This window comes from Trematomus bernacchii, unplaced genomic scaffold (genome assembly GCF_902827165.1).
Source record: "Trematomus bernacchii unplaced genomic scaffold, fTreBer1.1, whole genome shotgun sequence".
Classification (NCBI taxonomy): Eukaryota; Metazoa; Chordata; class Actinopteri; order Perciformes; family Nototheniidae; genus Trematomus; species Trematomus bernacchii.
In genome coordinates this window covers 3,879,874-3,903,347 of record NW_022987720.1, presented here as the reverse complement: position 1 = coordinate 3,903,347, position 23,474 = coordinate 3,879,874, and the positions used below count along the sequence as shown (strand labels likewise).

At 39.9% G+C, this 23,474-nt stretch overlaps 3 protein-coding genes across 3 annotated transcripts; 1 reads left to right on the top strand and 2 right to left on the bottom strand.

Annotated features, from left to right (window-relative positions):
- Positions 1-1,139: 1,139 nt before the first annotated feature.
- On the bottom strand, positions 1,140-8,917 carry kif25 (kinesin family member 25). Its single transcript, XM_034143054.1, has 15 exons — positions 8,849-8,917; positions 8,639-8,704; positions 7,713-7,835; positions 7,303-7,444; positions 5,508-5,611; positions 5,320-5,405; positions 5,165-5,204; positions 4,997-5,064; positions 4,844-4,918; positions 4,535-4,669; positions 4,143-4,319; positions 3,327-3,481; positions 2,986-3,234; positions 2,184-2,339; positions 1,140-1,422 (listed from the first exon to the last, which is right to left on the bottom strand). The coding sequence occupies exons 1-15, from the start codon at positions 8,915-8,917 to the stop codon at positions 1,271-1,273; spliced, it is 1,797 nt and encodes a 598-aa protein (XP_033998945.1). The 3' UTR covers positions 1,140-1,270.
- A 618-nt stretch (positions 8,918-9,535) lies between these two features.
- On the top strand, positions 9,536-11,817 carry ccdc167 (coiled-coil domain containing 167). Its single transcript, XM_034143053.1, has 4 exons — positions 9,536-9,675; positions 10,342-10,436; positions 10,590-10,642; positions 11,097-11,817. Exons 1-4 carry the CDS (start codon positions 9,625-9,627, stop codon positions 11,213-11,215), a joined length of 318 nt encoding a protein of 105 aa, XP_033998944.1. The 5' UTR covers positions 9,536-9,624; the 3' UTR covers positions 11,216-11,817.
- Positions 11,818-20,148: 8,331 nt separating this feature from the next.
- LOC117493197 (G-protein coupled receptor 6) lies at positions 20,149-22,426 on the bottom strand. The gene is given in 3 exon segments (XM_034143647.1): positions 20,149-21,065; positions 21,067-21,589; positions 22,255-22,426. Coding segments are annotated over 2 exon segments (1,008 nt in total). The 5' UTR covers positions 21,565-21,589; positions 22,255-22,426; the 3' UTR covers positions 20,149-20,555.
- Positions 22,427-23,474: the final 1,048 nt, after the last annotated feature.

The following is a 23,474-nucleotide window of genomic DNA, read 5'->3' as shown; positions in this document are numbered from 1 at the left end:
GATTATATGTGTTCCTCTTTGCTGTAATCTACACAGCAGCAGACAGTTTATTGGAACAATCCCCCTCAGTGGAAGTAGTTTGCGTAGAATAGAAAGCCTTTTGTGAGAAATAAACTTTATATGAATAATTGTTCTGAGGGACTGCACAAACTGTTTAATGCCCTTATTTTTACTTTCTCTGTACAGTGTTTTCGGGAACAGACTGAAACACAAAATACACATATCTGCACATCAGCTGTTTCATTTTGTTTTGTAATATTGGCACTACTTTCTACTGAGACTAATCTATCAAAGAATTGTTCAAGTCTTCAAAAAAGGGGGATGAATACAGATACAGAATACAACATGTGTAGAAACATAACTGCACCCACAACTCTAAAAAAGAGAAGGCATGAGCAGAAACACTGAAATGTATTTACAACAGAATTCATGGAAGACTACTTCAGTCAGGAAGCATTTTCTTATACAGGACTGACGACTATCAACAAGTCTAATGATATGAGAAATTGAATAAATAAAGGTGAAATACAGTGATTTTATACTAAATTGAATCATTACCCCAACTTTGAGTATCTTCATCCATAACTACTAAGCACCCTTTATTTGCCAGAGTTAAACATGAACACATTATACAAGTACTTCAGAAAGCCCTTTAGTCTATTAAAATATATCTAAAAAAGGAAAATATATAAACATTTCTTGCAAAATCAACACATTTCTTAGTTAAAGGTAGGGTAGGTAAGTTTGAGAAACCGGCTCGAGATCGCTAGAATTTGAAAATACACAACCGGAGAAAATCTGCCACTTCCTTATAGAGCCCCTCCTCCAACACACACGAACGCGCACATGACCAATGAGGGCACGAGATAAGTTTGTGCCCCGATGGAAGGCTGACAGGCAGGTAGGCCATCCAGTTATTTTAGCCGGGCCGGCTAAAATGATTGGTCGTACTTTTTACAGTATTACGGCTTCCACAGATGACATTTAATGGATTTTTTGTCAAAGCACTTAAGATATTCATTGCTATCGGGATGTTAAGAGCATTCCATGGAATATAACAAAAAGTGTATCTCGAGCCGGTTTCTCAAACTTACCTACCCTACCTTTAAAGTAACTACTGAGAGAAAGAAGGGCTCACACACACTATAAACTAAAATAACAGATTTGCAGGTATTGATCTTATACCGTCAAAATGTATCTGTTGGCATGACTGATTCAGGACTTATTTTGCTGCCGTATTGCAAAGGAGAAAATCTCTCTGTCTGTCTCGTCACTTTACTTTGAGAGGGTTCCCCTTCCTTCGCGGCAGCTCCTTCTGGACCTGACGGGCCCGGGTCCCGAAGCCCAGGGACTGCAGGGACTCTGTGACGTAGCGCTGCGTGGGGGAGACGCACAGCATCACCAGCAGCTTGGCATCTCCGCCTGGTGGAGGGGATGGAGACAAGAGGGGATGTTCAAGACTGACATATTAAACACCACCCAAAAATTACATTAGAGTTCAATTCAGAAACAAGTAGGTTTACACATATGAGGATGTTGCCTTAGTGTATATGCTGCATACATAAACACAGCTGAAGAAGATACATTGTAAGAAAATCTGAGAAAAATAACACCAATCATAAAACACGATTTAAATAAAAACTATTATGACGATACGATAAGCTAATACTTTAATGGTCTGAAATTTGACTTGCATCACAGCAGCTCCATGTGTAACATCAACATAGACAAATATCAAGACACAATACATGAACAACAAACATTTAACACAACAGCATATTCACTGTGAGAAAACATGCTCAAAGAGCCTTTAGCGTGCATTTGATCTGGGATTTAGCTCTGTAAATGTATGACATTAAGATAAAGACAATTATTCACAGGAAATATAGATATACCAAAAGATTACACTAAAAATGACAAAATACAATTTAATTACATGTGTCATACTTTTCTTTTCCTTTTTAGGGCAAGGACAAATACATTATACAGACATATCTTGGCGTAGTGTTTTGGATGATTCAGTGTTGTCTGAGTTACAGACAGTACTGGTATGTGGAATCTCTCAGCTAGGTGAAGACATGTTGGTGTCAGTGACTCTTTCCCAGGAAATGCAAACCCAGAAGATATGAATCACAGGTGTTAGAAAAAGAGAGTGTGAGTGTGTAAGCGTGTGTGCGCCTCACCTATGGCGTCCTGTAGCAGATGGGTGAGTTTGCTGTTCCTGTAGGGGACGTGTGGTCTCTGCTCGGCCAGAGCTCCCAGGACATCGGACAGAGCAGAGAGACTGCGGTTTATACAGGACACCTCCCACAGAGCGGCGCCCGAAACTCCAGACATACCTGACACACACACACACATTTTTTAACAGTCTGCACGGAAGCTGATTGATATGCATAATGAACAAGCATCCGTTCTACTTGGTTCAGTGACAGTGACCCATACACATATAACAACAAAGACTATACTATAACACCCCTTGTTGTGTAATACCAATTACGTGCAATATATATATGCCGTTAATAGCTGTGCAATATATACCTGGCTGCTATATCTCTCAGAACTGTTACAGGATGTGTATTTTGTAAATGGTGTTGTTTAATATTTTTTATGCATGCTTCTTGGTTATCATTAAGCTGTCTTTGGCTCTTTTCTTGCTGTAACAAATTCAAATGTCCCCTCTGTGGGATGAATTAAGGTATTCTGATTCTTATTCTGACCTTTTTTCTGTGTAAATACAGGTTCATTACCAACACCTGCATCCTCAGCTGTGTTTGTACAGGCTGTACATGAGCAGGTTGAAATCTGCACAAAGCAGCATATTATCCCCAGCATCTGAATGAGACATGCCACATGACTGTTTTTCAATTATTTACATAAAAAAATGTATGTTTTCCAGGTTAAATGTGGCCAGATGCATCTTTAAACAATCACAGACCAAATTTCCCACGACACTAAACTAAATTCACATCCTTGAGCCCCTCTCACCGACACTCTCGCTCCCTGCCAGGTCCACCAGCTGCAGCTTGGTTTTGAACAGAGCCTGGGAGACGCTGGGCCTGGGGGAGGGACAGGGGGAGTGTGAGGGGGAGCGGCTGGGAGAGGAGGCCGTGCTCGCGAAGAAATGGTCCTCAGATGATTTGCGCGCGGCGAGGTTGGCACGGCGACAGCGTGGGCTCCACCATTCCTTCTGAGCGGCCAGCTGCATGTCCTTCTTGGCACTCTGGAGCCTGCGGGCTGAATGGAAACAAACAGTGTATGAGTGTGTGGCCAACAGGTGTCATCAATGCTAACGTGTGTGTGAGTGTGTGTGTGTGAGTGCGTCTCACCCAGGGCCAGTGCGTTGGGGCTTTTGGAGGAAATGGTGAGGGTGACAATGAGGTGAGAGCGAGAGGAGTCGGGGTGGACGAGGGTGGGACAGTGAGCCCTGAGCTTCAAAACCCTGCTGAGGATCTGCATCACCTCAGAGGCATCCCGCACGGGCCTGGAGGACATATGAAACACATCCGACATGAAGTGATAGCTGTTCAAATCAGTATTGAACATGGATGAAGTGACTATGTCTATGGGAACAATATAACTCAGTGACCAAATTACGACCCAGTGCAGCCTGTATTGGTTTTATCTTATAGTTTTACTGCATTCAACTTTACTGTTTGGTTCACCCGCCCCACCCTGATAGCGTCATTTTCAGCCCTTTCCCATTACACATCATTTGATACATTTTACATGTCAAAAAGCATTGATTATAGGAATACAAAACAAACGGGCAGGCTTTTTGCCATAGTGCAAACATTTGATTTGGTTGGTTTTAATAAATTATATTTGACAAAGGTACTAGTATTTATATTTGATTCATCTGTATTTGAGCTGTTTTATTTGTTAGGGTTATAGGCAATATGAAATTATTTTAATTAGTGTGTTGACTGTTAAGTGTATACCTGTCCAAGGACTGCAGATGGAAATGTGCTTTTAGCTATAATCTGGCATATAGCATTTTTTCTCTGTTTGAGATTAATGTATTTGTATGCATGGTACCTGTTCAATAGAGATATAAAATAATAATAAATAGAAACACAATCTTATATTCTGGTTCTTCCTCACTTAGAAAATCATTGTGTCTCCTCAGCTGCGGCTGTACTCACTGGTATTTGAGGGCGATGACCTGGCTGGCCCCATTGGAGGTGGTGATGACGTCGCAGCGCTGCTCCACCGGGTTGCCCTGCGCATCTTTGGCCAGAAGGTCGAGCACCTCGTTGTTGTACACCTCCATCACTGACACCTCCACTGTGTGGCTGTCTGCTGGCTTCTCAGAGATCATCCTGCACACACACAGGAATAGGTACAAAACCACATACATGAAAGAAAAGACAAAGTTCGAATATATTCTATTTTGACACACTAATGGATCAACTTTATCTCTACACAGTAAATCAGACCAGATCTACTTTGGATTCAGCATGTCATAAAAAAACACATCTCGCAGAGTTTAGTCATTATAGACTGTAAATATCAAACAAATGCTTTTCTTCCTTACCGAAAGAGTTCAGCAGCCGCCTTGGGGATGATGCCCTGCTGCCCCCCCGAGTGCTCCTCCAGCAGCTGGGAGCCCATCATGGTGTGAGTCTTCCCACTTCCTGTCTGCCCGTACGCCATGATACACACATTGTAGCTGCAGGGCAGGAGATGACATTCAAGACATGCAGTCACATTATGCCATTTGTCCCATTTTTAATTGTTAGTTCTTCATCCCCGCAGGGTGGTTTTTCAATTAATATAGCTGAATGAACATTTGAATGGCATGTGATTTGATATAGCCTTTTTTTTTTAATGCTTCCGTACTCACCCGTCCAACAGAGATGTGAGGAGCGGCTTGACTTCCTCGAACACTGCATCCTGGGATTCCTCTGGTCCATGCACTCTGGAAGAAACACAGAGGAATCATTGATACTTTTGAAACCAACTAGAGTAATTGCGCCATGACGGTGTTTGTTTTTACCTCTCAAACTCATACATCTTGTTGTGCACTGGCATTCCTGTTTTTATGCAATTCACCATCACTGTGTCCTAAAAAACAACAAATGGGGCAAAACAAAAATAGGGTGAGGACACTGAGGCTGCTAGCAGCAATTAAATATTGTAAATGTTAAGAAAATGTAAAACTCACATCACTGACTGTAGATACCACTTCCTCTGATAATGCAGGCCTGACAGAAAAAAACAACACATTATATTTGATATTTTTAGCTTTTCAAGTGCAAAAAAACTCTTAATGATCATAAAGTATTTCATATTGTCATGATGGATCCTGTAATGCCCCACCATGATCCAGGGGTGGAAGACGGGACGTGGTCAAAGGGTAAAACTGGTCGCACCCTGCAGTGAACCCTGATGTTGCCTCTCAGCTCCTGTACACATTTAAGAATAACAAAGCAAAATATCAGATATGCTTAAGGTTTCTATGAACCCAGACTATAACCCATTATCTTCAGACAATAATCTGTCCTCACCACCAGTGTGTTATGGAGCTCTTTCCTCCTCTGCCTCTCCGCCCGGCACCTCTCCCGCTCCTCCTCCAGAGAGCGCTCTAGAGCTGAGACCACAGCTTGTAGGTCTGGTCATGGAGAGCAGAGAGATAAATTAGAGAAAAGAGGTTCAAGCTTATTATTGTGTTAGTTTTGATACAACAAACAAATAAGGAAAAGGACAGACACCATCTGTTCTCTGGTTTAAATCTTTGAACTCAGGCCAGGTCTGTAATCCTGGAGCACACATGTTAGTGCTGTTAACCCGGCACTAAACAACTCCATTCACTCTGAGAACTTTAAGGATAGGCTTAGTTGAACGCAAATATAACAAAATCTTTATTTTTGTATCTTTAAAGATGATTTCAAATGCAAATTATTCTTTAAAAAATCCTCCCCAAAACAGCAGCTAAAGTGCTTTTATTTTAATGTACATATATTTCTGTACTTAAAGGCCTTAAGAACACAAATTGGCTGCGCAAACCTGTCATTTGGTTATTTATAGATGCATTTCATTGGCATTTTACCACAAAAAACATTTTTTAAAGTGCCTTGGTGTTGTTGCTGCATCCAAATTCATAGTTTGTTAATCATATAAGTCATTTACATTTTTACTAATGAGATAGTTATTAGATTTGCAAGGTTCTGTATCGATGCATATTTGTGTCTGATTTCAGATTGATCCCTTTATAAATATTGAAATAGAAGTCAAAAAAACAATTAACAGCCCTACAATATAAAAAAGTATTATAATCAAACTAGCAAATAAATTGCAAAATAAATGTAATGTAAGAGAAGTCTCCAGATAGTTTGATACTAATAGAAAGGAGAGTACTCTTTATTTAGTGCAGGTAAGTAGGTGAAGTTTGCAGCATTTTGCACAGCATGTTCTCAGGGAGATCAGTTGTCACAAATCTTCAGAGCCATGGTGAGTAGCTGACTTGTGGGACTGAATTAAAGCAAGATAGTGAACCCTGGGTAACCTCGCAGGGCGGGGTGAGAGAGAGGAGGGGAGGGGCAGTGTGAGAGGATTATCAGCAAACAGCCTGATCAAGAAACAGCCAGCACAGAACCTGTAAACCACTTTAGAGTAGTGAGAAACACAGAGAGGAGGAATGAGTTGGCAAAACAAAAAGCGTTAATAAAAGTGGAAGGTAGAAAATGTCAGACCCGAAGGAAGGCATAAAAATGTTCCTTAATAAAATATTCAACGAATGGTAAATTAACTTCTGACGGTTTGAAACCTCCCCTGTGATTTACATTATGACTTCTACACACAGTCCCCTCAGCTATAATAGCTTTTTGGTATAAATCCAAAATGGCAGAAACAAGAAAATGCCAACATGGTATACGTGCTACAACACTATACTCTTCCAGAAGGAGAGCATGTGGCAGCAAAATGTACGTATTCTTGCCCTGATTTATTTTATTAATCTTTTTAATATAATTCATGCCTATCAATTTTGTGTGTATTGACCAAGTAGCAGAACTTAAAATGCCGCCAATATTTCTTTATTACCAGGCCTTACACATTGACCCTTTGAATTTGAATCTATCATAGGTTAATGTCAGAGTGCCTTGAGAAGCTGCTCTTCGTAAAGCTGCATGCTCACTCCAGCTCACAGCACCCAGGCTCCACCATAACTTTAAAAAAAAAAATGGCCAAAATGGTGCCGAACAGTACACCTAGAAGCCAACAAAAAAATAATTTGCTAAGGAAAATGGGGTAAAAGATGCTGCATTTCTGATCAATTGTTATGCTACACACTGAGACACTTACCCTGAACCTCGTCTCCACGGTCACCCTTTAGAGAACAGCTGGCCTGCTGTACTTTGTCCAGCAGCTGCTTGCTCTGCTCTTCCAGCTCAGTGGAAAAACTCAAATACACTGCGAAAAGTTCACTAAAATCCTGCTTCACGGCCTGCAACCAACACAGAGAGGAGACATGAAGTGTGAAGGGCAGTGCGGATGTGTGTGTGTGTGTGTGTGTGCGTGCGTGCATGCGTGCGTGCGTGCGTGTGTGTGTGGTTCTGCTGTTTGTCTTTTGTTTGTGTGTCTTTCTAAGTTCCTAAATGACTTTCCTTTCTTGCCTTTGGATGGTATTTAGTGAAACATTTCAAAAGATCAGATAAAAAAACTATTAACAAGCTACCATGTGCACAAAGACATTCATTCTGGTGCATGTGTACCTGGACCTCAGAGAGGAGTTTGGCGAGGGCTGACTGGGTGATCTTCTGAGCGTTCCTCTGCTGCAGATGATGCTTCAGGGCCTTGGTCTCCTTTTCATGGTCTCGACGGAGCTTCCCCAGACACTAAAGGATATGACATCAACATACTTATTCTGCACCACTGTACCGTTTTATACTCACTTTATGCCAAGCAACAGCTCAACTGGCAGTTACAGCTAAATTAAATAACCCCCCTTGTATCGTGCTTGTTCGAATTTAACAGAATTGTAATACAACACACGTCTTCGAGAGACTTGTTGGTCAACTGTTGTTGATAACTTATTAAGCAACACATTTACCCTAATAGATGTAAAAGTGGCATACATTGGCAAAATGTTGAGGTTTAGTAGGGAACTATGTGTTTCCCAAAACCCACAGTAAAAGCTCTGGTGCTAAATGATCGCATTCTGTTTCAATGATCAGTGAAAGATGAATAAATAAACAGCATTGGAAGAGAAAATGTTAAATGCTAGAAAACAAAAGACACTCTTCTCAGAGAGCTTATTTTAAACAGTTTTCATTACATTGCACATTTTTAAGTATTATGTAATTATTTGTAAGGTCTATAAAACCCAATAAAACATGTTAGGCTATTTTAGGTAATACTAGTTGCCTGTTTACAACTAGTTTGAGTTTAAATAAATTGAGCATGTGAAGCGACAGTCTACCGGGATTATTTTTGGTATCCATATTCTCATTATATAACAGAGACATAGCCTACTGTACAATACAAAGCTACACCTGAATTCAATGGCAGTGAGATGACAGATAAAATACATAATGTATTCCAATCATGCTATTAAAGAAAATACTGTAACAGTGATCTGGGATTCCCTTAGGCCTAAAAGGTTTAAGCCTGTAAGTAATGATGGCAGGAATCTTCTTACCTCGGAAAGTCTTAAATGAAGAATAGCATTCTCTGTCTCCAGTTCCAGTATTCGTTCCTCTTTACTCTAAAAACACAAAGACATAAGACACAATCTTGGTTTTGTGCGTCGGCTACTAAATGGAAAACAATCAATGCATAAACCTCAAATCCATTAACAATCTCTGATCATATATCCCACATTTGGCATGACACTCTAGCAGTGATTTACCCTCAGTTTGTGCTCCAGCAGGTGTACCTGATGTGCAAATATTTGGTCCCGGTTTATAAAGAGAGGCATTTTTCCTAAATGAAACGGAGCTAGTAGAGAAGAAAATGCATGGCGTCGTTCCTTTTCTCTCTCAGCTGATTGTCCTCTCAGGTCCTTTAATCCGATTAACAACTCTCTCAACTAGCACACACACCTTTCTGCTTTGTAGCAGAGACAGAAGACAGTTTTCGGTCGCTGTTCCTATAGCCATTTATACTTCAAATACTTAAGTTTATGCCAGATCATGTATTTAATATACCATGAATAACACTCCACTTTCTACTTGTTTTGCACTTTTGGTCGAATGCTAACTGCATATCGCTGTCATAATGCAATGACAATAAAGCTGAATCAAATCTAATTTGTTCATGTACAGTCCAATGGTATAACGTCATATTATATGATATTTATGTGTTTTATAAGAGCGAAATAAAGTTAATAACTTTCACTTTAGTTTGACTAATTCAAAGGGGCTGCTGCTGCTGAAACCCCCCATTGTTTTGTTCTCCTGGGACTATATTATGTGTCAGAATAGCGTCAAATAGCATAGTTTAAACTTTAGGTCACTATTAGCACAGGTGACATTAATTAGCCTGACCGCTATGGCCGTGTTACACAGATAGGGGGCAGCACCGCCTTCAAGGAGGAGTGATGTGTCAACATGAAGAAGAAGGAAACACTTCCGTACAGTCAGTCTAACAGCCAGGCTCTCTGAAGTAGCTAGATTCAGCCAGAAAATGACTAAAATTAAAGACAAAAGACGTGAGAAAACCAGTGTCGCCACTGAGGTAAGACGGTGAAAGACGCGTTTTCCTCCTCCAGCTTGCTGGATAGGGGGTTAGCATGTTAGCTCGTGTCTGCTTCTGCATCCTCACATCTCTAATATGCACACATTCAATTCGTCTCTGCATTGTTTGTAGCCTTTATGGTCAATGGTGCAAAGTAACTAAGTAGATTTACTCAAGTACTTGTACAAGTTTGAGGTACTTATTTTAATCATATGGTACTTTGAGGTAAATTGTGCACTTTTACTCTATATAATCAACACTTAAATAGGACTTTAGTTACACCTGAATTAACATTCACAATCTACCCTGCAGTATACAAAAACTAGTTGCACCTTTACCAGCTGTGATAACACTTTAATGCATCACTAATTATATTTAAAACATATCAAGTGTATATCATTCTGAAATGGACCAATCTGCAGAATGAGTCCTTTTACTTTTGTTACTTTAAGTATCTTTTGTAATACTTTTGTACTTTTACTTTAGTAACATTTTGATTGCAGGACTTTTACTTGTAACAGAGTATTACTACACTCTGGTTCTTCTACGCTTACAACCCTGGGCACAAGAGTACTTCTTACGCCGGCCTCTGTTCATGGTTAAGTATTTTCAATCCAACCAATCTTAACTAAACTCACTATTATCTCTGACCTGTAAATATTCTAGATAGACCGTTTGGAGGAGCGGCGGACGCGATGCAAAGACAACCTGGACAGGGTTGAGTTCAGGAGCAGAAAGGAGAAGCTCTCTGAGAAGGACAGGTGAGGATGATGATGGTCATAGAGATGTTAAAACGTACTTTCAGAGATGAAACCTAACTTGAATTGATACAGTTGTTCCCTATAAGGCTTGTCCATGAAGTGAAAACCCTCCTTATGGTGCTGTCTCTCTCTCTCACCCTCACTGCTCCATAGGCAGGACCTGGAAGATGAAATGACCATCATTAATGAGAGGGTGCTAAAGTTAGGTAAGGAAACACTCCTACAAAAAACATGTGCCATTCAAATGTAATAAGCAGTTTCACAAATGTGTTTACATATCTAACTTCACTTTATGTGGACTTGACATTTGAATACTTTTAGAGATATCTCAATTACAATCAAACACACTATGAATGATTATGGACAAAACACAGCTTTGGATTATGTGAATCAGTCTTCTTTTGGACAGTTGCTTCATAGTTGGTCATTCCTAAATATATATAAAAACACAGACATCTGAGATAAATAGTCATTGTTGTGATCTGATTGACTCATTAAGCACATTAAAGTTTTATCCGTGCTATGATTGCAACCGTGTTTGATGTTATTACGGTGCATTAATATAAATAAGCAGTTTTTGCTGCTTCATGATGTTTCAGTTTTGGTGAAAATGTATGGCTGCCACACATTAGTTGATTCACATTAGTTTTTTATTTCCAGACAAGGAGCTGCAGACGTTAAGAGGAGAGAATCGGAGGAACATGCTGATGTCAGTCTCTCTGCTGGTCATCACTGCTCTCTTCTACTTAGTGTTTTTCTACAATGAAGAGGACTCATGATACTAAATGCTGTCATAAAGGGACTTTTTGCTCTTAAAAACCTCGGGACAGTGTTGTGATGAGGTCATGATTGTGTACAGACTTTCTGTGTTGAGGAAACTCCTCTGTTCTGCCTCTAGATGGCATCATTGTCTTAAACTTTTCTGGTCGTCATACTTTATTCATCCTGAGCAGTCAGAACCCACCACAGCTTCTTGGACTAAAGCAACACATTATGGTAATAGTGAAGTGAGCGATCAGTTTTGTATTTTCCTCAGCATGTACACTTGTAATTTTTTATCTATATACAACATTTTGTCACATAAATAACTTATCAAATATAAAGTTAATGCCACAAATAAACACCAAAGTAATAATGCTTTTATACAATATGTCAAAGACATGCTTCACAAAATTGTGCCGATTTAAGTCTGATTTAGCTTTTCAGTCACATGTAAACACGTGTGTGATAACGGAGGTTGCATTTCACGTGTGCAGTTAATGATAGAAATATTTGATACAGAATGTTTTCTCGTTACAGTGAATAAAACCTAAAGAATGCCATTTTTTGTTTTAATACTCATGCTGGCCATGCTGACCTTTCACTTATAATGCAAAACATGTGCACAAATCTCTCTCTTTAAAAAAAGAAATAACCATATGAAGGTTTGGGGTATGAGAATTGGGTTTGGTCTTATAACTGATTTTAATTTTGTTAGTTGGTATTATATATTTTTTCATTTATAAATTAAACAATAAAAAAATTGGAAAATGATTTATCGTCTTGTGTTTGTATTTCCTTGGTTACTATGTGCACTGCAGTGGTTTAGTATTACAAATATTTATAAAATGATTTTGCATGTAGAGTTTATTCCATAACTGCTAGCTTTAAAAGAGGTCCATTGTCACAGTTGGATTGTTTTTAAGTGAGATGTATCTTTTCTTCCATCGAACTAGAACTCAAATAGTATAATGGAAGACTGAAGGACATCACCACTCAGTGGGGGAGATGTGTTCTGATCACAAAGTGTATTGTTTGACACCCGATGAAGAGGAGGCGTTATTCCTCACCCAGTGACACAGCCATGGTGTGAATAGTGCTGAGGGGCTGTCTCAGGACAAGAACATCTGAAAGCCTTCTCTCTGTTTTGAGTATAAATAATTGAATAATGATCTGAAATATATGAAATTATTCTTGTAAAGACATCATTAGCAAGACCCAAATAGAATTAGGGTGACATGATGACTATGGTTCTTTCAACTATTGTATTTTCTTGACTCTCCTGTCACTAAACCCTTCTCCTAGACTGTAACACATAAGTATATTGTCAAGTTTTGAAATGTACTTAAAATTGTACTATAAGGTTGCAGTGATATGCCTTTTCTACATATTCCATACATTTTTCAGTTTTGGCCCAAGTGTAGCCTTCTAGTGTACCAATTCTCGGCTAAGTTTCCTATTTAAAAGATTAAGAAAGATAGAGATAGAGAAAAAAACACGAATTCAAAATGGTGTTAGACTCTCTGCTTTGGATGCAATGGATAGATCTTTGGTTTGGGTGGGAAACCAGTAAAATGTATGACAGCACAGCCCAGCAAATAATGTTTGTTTGCCCTCCCTCCTACACATTCTATTATCACCAACACAGTCCACAGCACACCCACACACTCTCAATCTCTCATCCCCAGATTAAACAAATGTAAACAAACCCATTATGCAACCTTACTGTGGGATTTAAAAGATGATTATGGCTACAGAATATGTTAAATGTTCACATTGTTGTTAATAGTATAGTTCATTAAAACCATTTCAAATGTATCATAGTCACATATCAGTCTGTATATTTTTGGTGAATTACATAGCTTTGTTGTGCTTTTGTTACAGTCTGGACTTGACTTTAGAATGTTAACTCTTAGATGTAATACATTTCACTGATATTTCTCAAAGAACAATTGATAACTGAAAAACCTAAACAAAGCAAAACACTGTAGCCTTTCTGTGAATTGGTTAATTGGCTGTGTTGAGCAGTCAGATGCTGAACTTGTAGTGTGTCCTCAAGTTATATAAGAACACGACTTAAACATATATATATTGTAGGATAGGTCTGTCTGAGCACCAAAATGCCAAATGTCACTTTTAATTATTTTGGTTTAGAGCACATGAGCCAAATCCGGCCCGTGGTGGATTTAATTTCGGCCCGCAGAATAATTTCTAATTATTATTAGATCTGGCCCGCTGGTATATTGCACGAACACCTTCCTCAGCTCAGAGCCTGAGCCCAAACATTGATGAACTTGCACCCAAGATGAGATGCCAAGTATCTGGCTTAAACTAGCATCACAGAGCAGCACACTGAGTTCAATGGATGTTTCCTTTTGCACTTTCTTTCTTGCGACAACAGGGCATGTTTGTTTTTTTCTTTGAGGGAAATTGTTTTTTTGAAGCTGTTGTTGGCCTGTGGAAAAATGTAATCATAAGAAATGACTCCGGAAAAGCTGCAGATAGAGCCATAAGAAATGAATGCAACTGATTATTTAATGTTTAATGTTGTTTTTATAGGCAATAATTTAAGCTTTGTTAGTTCCAGGTTTAATACGTGCAATAAGTTCATTTCAATAAGTTTTGCAATACACATTTAACCAGTCCGGCCCTCGACTAGTACCCATTTTTTCATTTTGGCCCACTGTGTATTTGAGTTTGACACCCCTGCTTTAGAGGCAGGGGGCTGTTTGAGCTCACCTGCTGCAGCGGGGGGGGTTCAGTGTCTGCACTCGGGTCAGCCGTCATTTTGTACGTTTTATTTTTTCTTCAGGTAAAGAAGTTTTCTTGCTGCCCTTATTTTCTTATGCCAGTACAATTTATCAAAAAGGTTTCATATGTTTTAAATATTTGCTCATATTTCAATTTTCAAAATCTCTGCAAAATGATGGAATTAATGAATTATGTGGTAGATGATGCTCAGTGGCCTCGAGCATGGAATCAGGTTTGTGCCATTAAGATCAGGCAAAACGTCTTCAGTATCAAGCCAACATAAGAGTTTGAGAGAAAATGAAACTCAGTGAAGCTATTTCGTTAACTATTTCAGAGGAATGAATGTAAGCAGCTGTTTACCCTTTTAGTTTGTTGTAGTGTCATGAGTATAACATTTTAATAACCACTAACTATGGCTGTCAGATTAATTTATTGGATTAAAAATACAATGTCTGTCATTGAAATGTAGTGGAGATGAAGCATAAAGTACTCAGCTAAAGAAACCTTAAACTTGTGCTTCAGTTCCGTATTTGAGTAAATACACTTCAAATGAAATGAAATGTAATCTCTCCACCTCTTCAGAGGGGTTATCTACTTGTACTTCACCACCCAATGTGAATATCTATGAAATCATTTGTGTTGATTTGTTACTTTTTGAAACTGTGTTTTGTCCATTCTAATTCCTACTGTAATTGGATTTTACTTTAGTGACTACAATGCACAGTATATAACTTTTACACACTGAGTCTTACATACTCATACTTGAATAACACGTCATTTTGTCCTAGCTGACCTATATTTTTTGATTGAAATGCGCACATGCTGTGGTGCTCAGGCACCATTTGTCTTGTTGCATTTTTTACATTAACCCAGATGACATAAAAAGGGACTTGTAAATGAATCTTAAGCTAATTTCATCGTAATTTCCAGCATTAAGAGCAGCTAATCGAGTCATCTTGCTCAGGTAATAATGCAAGTCATCGTCTTGAGTCCTAAGGCTTTGTCATGGCTGAATTTGTTTCCTCTCCTAATTTCTACATCATCGCTGTAGTCCTAGTGAAGAAATAAGTTGGGAGAAGAGTCAAGAGGGGGATGATGGGAGGGCGGATGTCATGGGGGAAGGTCATTTGTCACAGAAGTGCTTCCTAAGATATGGATACTCTGGTCTCTATCTTTCTGATGGAGGTGGGAAGGTCATTTTACGTGAGAATAAGAGCAGTACCAAACAAGGGAAGCTAATGGTAAGTAATGAGGCTGATGAAGGGGTGAGTAATGTAGAGCCTGTGGAGAGTTTACAAAACAGTTTATCTAATTTCTTATTATCTTCTAGGTCAAATTGACCTGTTTCACACAGGAAGGTATTAGGGACATTTATTCCCCCCTTGCCAGAGCTGTTGCAATGAATCTGAAATAAATAATAATAAGCAAGGGCCCCTGGCTTGCCAAAAAAATAATATGAATCCTTAATTATTACCGGTCACTTTGACATGGTTGCAGAAATTGAGGCTGAAGAAGAGTTAAATTGTGAAGAATTAAGCCAGAATGTCTTGTATCTTTGAGTGGCTTACTGTGATTTTCTTTTTTCACAGGGACATTCACAGAGACTTTCACAGAACATCACGGAATCCTCAAAGCTCTTGTTGTGCAGCAGGAGACTACCTTTCATCCCCTCCGACTTACCCCTTGAAGTGTGAGAAACGTTATAATACTCACCTGCATTCTGCAAGGGCGGAGCAGAAGGACCTGGAGTTGTAGAACGTAACCGCCTGTTGACCACGTCAGAGCACTGGAAGAAAGACAATGTGACAGAAGACAATCAAACTTATTCATACCATGTCTTGCATAATTCAAATTGAATAATTACTCATTGTTTGTGAATTGAATAGTTAGATTTAGTGAAATTAGATGGCAGCTAATATATTATTTAGTTTTGCTGCTATATAAATGAATATGATCATTTTGAGGACATGTACTCTAGCCCAGTAGCTTAAATATTGATTTGAGTATGCAGTGGGTGTTATACTGTACATTCTGTCAGTTTGTTTCTCATACAATGTATATAAGATGTTGAACTATGTACCATGAACATGACACAACTAAGTACATTTTTAAGAGAGGTTATCAACAAACCAGTAGGGAACTCCTCCCTGGAAATGTGTTTCTTCAAGATCATTTTGTCAGCTTGTTGCATATTAAATATGTCTCCATAAAGAGGGGGCACCCTGCCCTTTTCACGTAACTTTAAAGTACAAATTATTAGTTTGAGAACAAAGTTAAATTAACCCTGAAAGTGTGTGGCTGTCCACAACACTCATTAGACTCCTTGACACACACACCCCCTGCTACCCAGTGTAAGGTTTATGCTGCACTCTTGATCTCAACAAACACACACACACACACACACACACCGGGTAGACACACACACACACCGGGTAGACACACACATACACACAGCAGACACACACGCATCAGGCACACACACACACCGGGCAGACACACACACACACCGGGCAGACACACACACACACACACACACCGGGTAGACACACACATACACACAGCAGACACACACGCATCAGGCACACACACACACACACACACACACGGCAGACACACACTTTAGCCAACATAAAGGGAGCTCTGGTAAATTACCCATGACAAATCCTTACAGGTTCCAGGCCACTAACAAGCACACCCATAGAGTACAATCCTGTGCCAACATTGGGCCGCTGATAGATGAGAGAGGAGAGAAGAGAGAGAGCGAGAGCGAGAGAGAGAGAGAGAGAGAGAGGAGAGAGAGGGAGCGAGAGAGAGAGAGAGAGAGAGTCAGATAGAGCGAGAGAGAGAGAGCGCGAGATAGAGAGAGCTCTCTCTCGATCTCTACTCTCTCTAGATCTCTCTCTCTCTCTCTCTCTCTCTCTCTCTCTCTCTCTCTCTCTCTCTCTCTCTCTCTCTCTCTCTCTCTCTCTCTCTCTCTCAGACACACACCAACCCACACACTGGTGTTTGAACAGGCCACATGCAGTGGGACGAAAGCAAATGACGATAGCTTTTTATGGCAAAGCTGATTTTACGTTTCTGATGTGGGCCGTGTCACCACTTTCGTATGATTATAAAAGGACAACCCACGAGGAAAGAAATCAGCATTTTGGGTGATGAAGTAATTAATAACACCAAAGCCCTTTCCTCCCCATGCTAATGTCTTACTGAGGTAATGTGCCTATGGAGAGCATTTGCTACACCGCTGTTATTAATGTTATTAATGAGAGAATCATTGGTAGTTGCCTGGAGAGCTGCTCTGGTCTGCACTGATCAAGCTTTACATAATTCAAACACTGCTACCAGCCCCTGGTTAGTCTGGATGTGATATCAAAGTGGAAGCAAATTCCAGTGTTGTTAATATTAACCTATGGAACAATTAATAAGTACGTTGCTGCTAGGAAGAGATTCATGTATTTTTCTTTATGGGATAAGCTTTTGTTGTTTTTTTGGACGTTTAGCTGCAATCAGATGTCAGACATGCATTTTTTGATTACCTTTGCTGGTAAGAAGCAGTAAGCTTTGTGATGGGCGCCTACAGGTGGGACATCTCACAGTAACCAGAAGTAGAACCCCGGCTAAGCAGTGTGTGTGGGACCACCTTTGCCTGATGAAAAAAAGAGAGTTTATTGAGTTTCTTCAACAGAAAAAATAATTAAATTGACGTGTTATCATTGACGGGTGAATATATCCGACGGAAGAAAAAGGATGTGAAAGCACAATAAACTGAGACATGAAGCGTTATCCATTATGTGCAGTTGATTAATACGTTCATTTAATAATCGATGCCAATTCCAAACAGATGTATGGACCTAATTGTGTATTCAGAATATATTACTTATTATGTTTTAGGAGATCTTTGAATTCCTGAATTATGTACAATCCGTGAATAGTTTCCAGAATATGTGAATATAACAAACTGATGAAATTGAAATGCTACTTGGAGGATATATGAATTGTTGAATGCTTATTCACAGGAATAAAATATGTGTCTATTTACCATATGTAAGCTTTAACACTACTACTGTTGCCTATGTTTCACTTCCTGAGTGCTATGAAGGAACAGGCGGCTCCCTAAAATGACAGGTGACCAACAGCAACATCTGCTGAGGTGGAGAATACAACAAGGTGAACAAACAGCAGCCACCAGGCCTCGTGTGCATGTCCATTAGTGGCTTCAAGCATCCTTCACCTTTCCCCCACTTTGTGAGCAACTGACTGAGGGCTTCACAGCTTTCAAAACAGCAGATTATTACAGATGATAGTCCACACGAGGAGGAAGTGCAGTGACTCCCGATTTGCTGTTGTGCGAGAGCTGTTGTTGAGACATCAGTGAGATGGAGCCGCCTGAAGGGAGACTTAACAAGAGTCATAAAAAAGTGTGAAAATGTTGTGATAAAAGCCCACTTGAAGAGCACATGTACCTGTGCCATGTGACTCGTGAAAAGCAGGCCATCATCATTATTGTCTGTAAAGGACCAAAGGTATGGTACATGGAAAAATAACCTGCAAAAGCAATTTCATGTACAGTACAGTCTACATGTAGCAAATCGTATGGAGACTTCCATCTCTTGCTATACCGTGACATTATGGTTAAAATACATTTGTAGTGCATGTGATATTCAAATTTTTTGTAAATACATAATCTGTGATTCAAAATATTTAAATATAAGTAATGTATGTATACAGTATATATATATATATACAAATATTTGTGTGCAAAATGACACAAGTTATCATATTTTAAGTATTTTTATGTATGAATGGAAACTTGTTACAACATAGGAGATTCTCCTTTGGAAACAAATAAAGTTTTTATCTGATTTATTTGTTTATAATCTTTTTAGTAATTATACACTGAGAAAACTGAAACATTGACTTGAAATACACGTATAACGTCACACATGTTCACATAACTGTATTAGGTTAGTTGAAAGCATTAATATGAAGTTGAACCGAATATTTTGTATTTAAACTTAATAGTATTGCTTTTAACTAACATAATACAGTTATATGAAATGTGTTGACATGATGCATTTCATTACAGTCAATGTTGTTTCAGTGTGTAGTTGTATAGTTTGCAAAATGACCATTAACAGTGAATTCAGCTATACATGTGGATTGGTCCTGAACTCTCATTCCAATAACAATGAAGAGCCTTCACCCGTGGGCGATGCAAGGGCCGTGTTCAAAGTTCAGAGGTTAGACTTGGGAGTGGAGAAGATATTGCAAGCAGGGGCAAAACACCATTTATAGTACACATTTGCATAGGAAGAGGGAGGGATTCGCTCTGTGCTAACTTGATTTTTATAGTTGGCTTACATGAAACACTAACAAATATGCCATTTTTACAATAGACTTTTTGACTTTTAGTAATGAAAGTAAACATGTATTAATAATGAACAAAGTGTATGCTGAAAAAAATTACAATCCTTTTCCAATTAGAAACATCATTTGATTAAAAAGAAAACGATGAAACATTTGGTAGGCTGATTTATTATGAAAGCAGTAACAGCTTGATGTGTAGAAGTGCTTATGGGATTATATCTGTGTATGTATCCAAACATGCAGACAGGAGTCCTGTTTAAACATCCCATCAGATAAACTGCTGTGTTTGTGGCTGCAGAAGCTGCCAGGTCACTCAGGGAGAGTAGACAGACTATTATCATGATCACTCTCCTGTCACACAGTCACACATCAATGCAACCAGGCCATTAGGGAGTTATACAGGTACTTAATGTTCTTTACCGTGGGGGGTATGTCAGGTTACGTAACACCTGCACAACCCTGGGGGGGGGGGGTGGTAATCAAAGCTGCTGAGTACACTTGACTACACAGCACATGTTTTTGCACACTTGTGGCAGCTCTATATATATGTCCCTCCCTCCCTCTCTCTTATACATGCACCAACACTCAGACTGAGAGAATTGGGTTCAAATGTGTAAATGTAAGCTATTTTTCTATTCAATTGCTTTATGCTTTCTTCAACAGACCCATCTTCGCTCCTGAGTAAGAGGCTAAGCGAAGAGGATGTTCAAACTAACAATAGCAGGTCAGCTGTAACATAAGAAGTCCTTGGAAAAATGTGCTTCAGTCAAAAAACATGTGATAAGAGTCACGGCTGGATTTCATTTCTTTATTACTCTTGTAGAAAATGTACATCAAAGACAATACCATACGAAATAGAAAAATGGCTCACAGTACTCACACGTTTATACGTTTAAACACAACAACGGCTGTACAATACTGCTTTGGCATTTCAAAAAACATGTACTAAAGTGCAATATTTCCCATTCCTTTTCTCAGTTGACTACATTCACAGGTTTGTTTTTTCTTTTTCACAGGTTTTTGTTCACAGAATCTTTTACAAATCTCATCCTAACTTGTGTGGAGACATCGTAAAGTGCAGATACAGTAGACACGATTCTAGCATCACATCCACTTTGTGTTTGTAAAGCATTCACTGGCAACTGAAAGCAGATTGTCAGCGGTCAAAGGACGCTTTGTCTTTTTTGCTCTGTCTTTTAATCACAAATACATTTACACAAAAGGAGCCCTAGCACATTTTTTTTAGACTTCACTTGGTGACCTGGACCGGTAGGACTTGTTGGTCTGAAAGCAGCCACAGAGGAGCACGTAGAGGGAGCGCTGGATCTCTGCGTTTCTGTAGGCGTAGATGATGGGGTTGATCATGGAGTTGTAGGTGGCTGGCAGCAGTGTAGCATAGGTGTACACTGAAGGATACTCCCTCTCTCCGACCAGGCAGTAGATGGCGAAGGGCAGCCAGCTGGCACCAAATGTCCCTAAGATGATAGCCAACGTGGACACCCCCTTCTTAGTGGCGACATAGTGCGGCGTGGCGAAAAAGTGCTGCTGGAGGGCGATCTGGTGGGCGTGGTGGCACACAATCTTGCAAATCTTGAAATAGAGGGCCAGCATGAGCACGAAGATGACGAAGAAGGAGGTGGCAAGGAGCGTGACGTTGATCCTGGTCAAAGGGCGGACGATGCTGCAGGAGGCCGGGTCGTCCAGGCAGTTCCAGCCGAGCACAGGCAGCAAGCCCAAAAACAGAGACACCCCCCCAGGTCCCCAGTAACATCAAGTGAACGTACTGCAGCGTCTTCTCTGAGAAGTAAGTCAGGGCGTTGTAGAGGGAGAAGTAACGGTCCACTGTTATGGCCAAAAGGCTGCTGATGGACGCAGTGAAGGAGGTCACCAAGAAGCCCACCGTGATGAGGCTGATAGTCTCAGAGGAGATCACGTACTGAAACACAAAGTTCAGGATTAATCCCATGCCGGCTAGAAGGTCCGCTGTGGCCAGGCTCCCGATCAGCACAAACATGGGAGTCCTGAGGGTCGGCGTGTAGAAGATGATTGCTACCACGATGGCGTTCTCACAGGCGATGACGGTGCCTGACATGCAGAGCATAATGTCCCACGGGTTGATGGCGAAATCTGCAGGGGCGGTGGAGAACTGCAGGCTGCTGTTCAGCTCCGGAGAATCAGCCTCCATCCATGGGAGAGCTTCTCCAGCCAAGAGAGTCGCAGAGGAGTTGTTCAGCACCAGAGACTCGTTCATATCTCCGAGCGGTCGTCTCTTTGTCCTGTGAGGAGAATAAGCAGATTGGTTTGTTAATGATAATGTGAAGACACGTTCTCTTGAGGTCTTTTTATGGGGATTTGTTAATGTTTCAGTGGATTACTCAATCACACTTGACAGGCTGTTTTCTTGCCATTTCCTACAAGTCTTCTTACTCAAATACACAATCGCCTAGGGAAAAGCGCATATATCGACGCACATAATTTACTAACACCTACAGTATGATCATTTAAATGGAACTATCCCAAACAAACTCAGATTTTTGCATATTCAAACAGCTGCCTAGATAGTGACTTTACCATTCAAAACACTAAACAATTTGTATTCTATTTAAATTATATTATATTATTGTAATAGTGAAGTGGCAGCAAGAGGAGCTGTCCGTGGTTCTGAAATGCCATCAACTCAAACTAAACACTGATAAAAAACAACATAACATTCGTACCAACAAATGATTTGTAATACTTGAGTTAAAAACTGAACATAACTATGTAAGTATTGGTACTTTTATTCACAAATAAGTAAAATACAAATGTGTGAGATGTCTGTTGTTTTCTTCAAAATGATATGAATTGATTAGGAGGCTAATACTCCAAGGACTTCTACCAAAGCAGAAGCAATGCAAAGTCAAATGAGACTTTAGGATTTTGTCTCAGAAAAGTTACGTACCTCCGAGAATTACGCTGAAACCTCGTCCGGTGGCAGACAGTGAAAGTGTAAAATGAATTGCAGAAGGACTGCCGTCTCTTTTTTATCTCGCTCCTGTGCACCTTCTCAAGTGAAGCCCTTGGTTTTGTTGTGCTTCCCACGCAGGGGACAGACACGCAGGGCAGCGGCAGTGTCAAGCATTGGCCGGTGTTCTGCTCGGAGAGGGAGGTGAATGTGAGGAGCGCGAGAAGGGACCGACGGGAGAAGCGCGAGGGAAGCTTTAAATCCGCCTTACGTCACGAGAGAAAGCGCGCGAGAGAGAGAAGAGAGAGAGAGATGGAGACTTTTGATGTCTCTCTATTTTTCTCTCTCTCTCCCTGGTATCAGTGATCTCGATTTCTTTGGAACTTGGAAAATGAAACAATAACTCCGGCTTCTTCCTCAGTTGCCTTCAGTTCTCTCCTGGTCATTTTTGATCTTGGGTTACTTACCACGTTCTATCTATGGCCACTTTTTGAGGAAAAAAGCCAACAAAACAAGTCCTAGTTATTGGCATCAGGTTTGGGGGAATAAAGGGTTAAAACAAGCCATTCACTACTTTAAAAGCGAAACTTTCTTATTTTTAAGTCAGTTTTTAGTCATTTTTCAATCATGCACTTTGCTTTAGATCAATACTTTCAAAGCCTATCCCAGTTTCATACTGAATAGGTGGAGCAAAAATAAAGATAAGGTTGGCTAATTTCAAGGCAGAATCTGAGCTTCAATAGAAAAATGTAAACAAGCCAGCTGTAAAGTTCTCCATATGTTTTTTAATTAACACATAGTTTTCACACTGAATCAGTGCCAGGATTCAAGTTTTTTAAATTTTATTTCACTACAAGAGTGGGATTTTAGTGAAGAGAGTTAGTGCCACACAGTTTTCCATGTGTGGTTTGCTCTTTTCCTTACAGTGAAAAGTAAAATTCTTAAAAAATAAAGCCATTAAACATGAGTTATTGGCAGGAATAACCAATATCAACCTTCACATTTTTGTGATCAGCAACAAGTCTCAGATTAACATGCTGTTGCTATAGCAACTTGGGATGCATAAAGAGGGCTGGATACAGCGGCTCCTGTTCAGTCCTATGAGTTGCTCACTGGCACTGAGACACAGTTTTATTGCCAGGTATAAAATGTTATACCAGTATGTTTCGCATCCAGGCGGCTAGAGTCAGTTAAAGCTGGTTTTCTGAGCAGCAGTT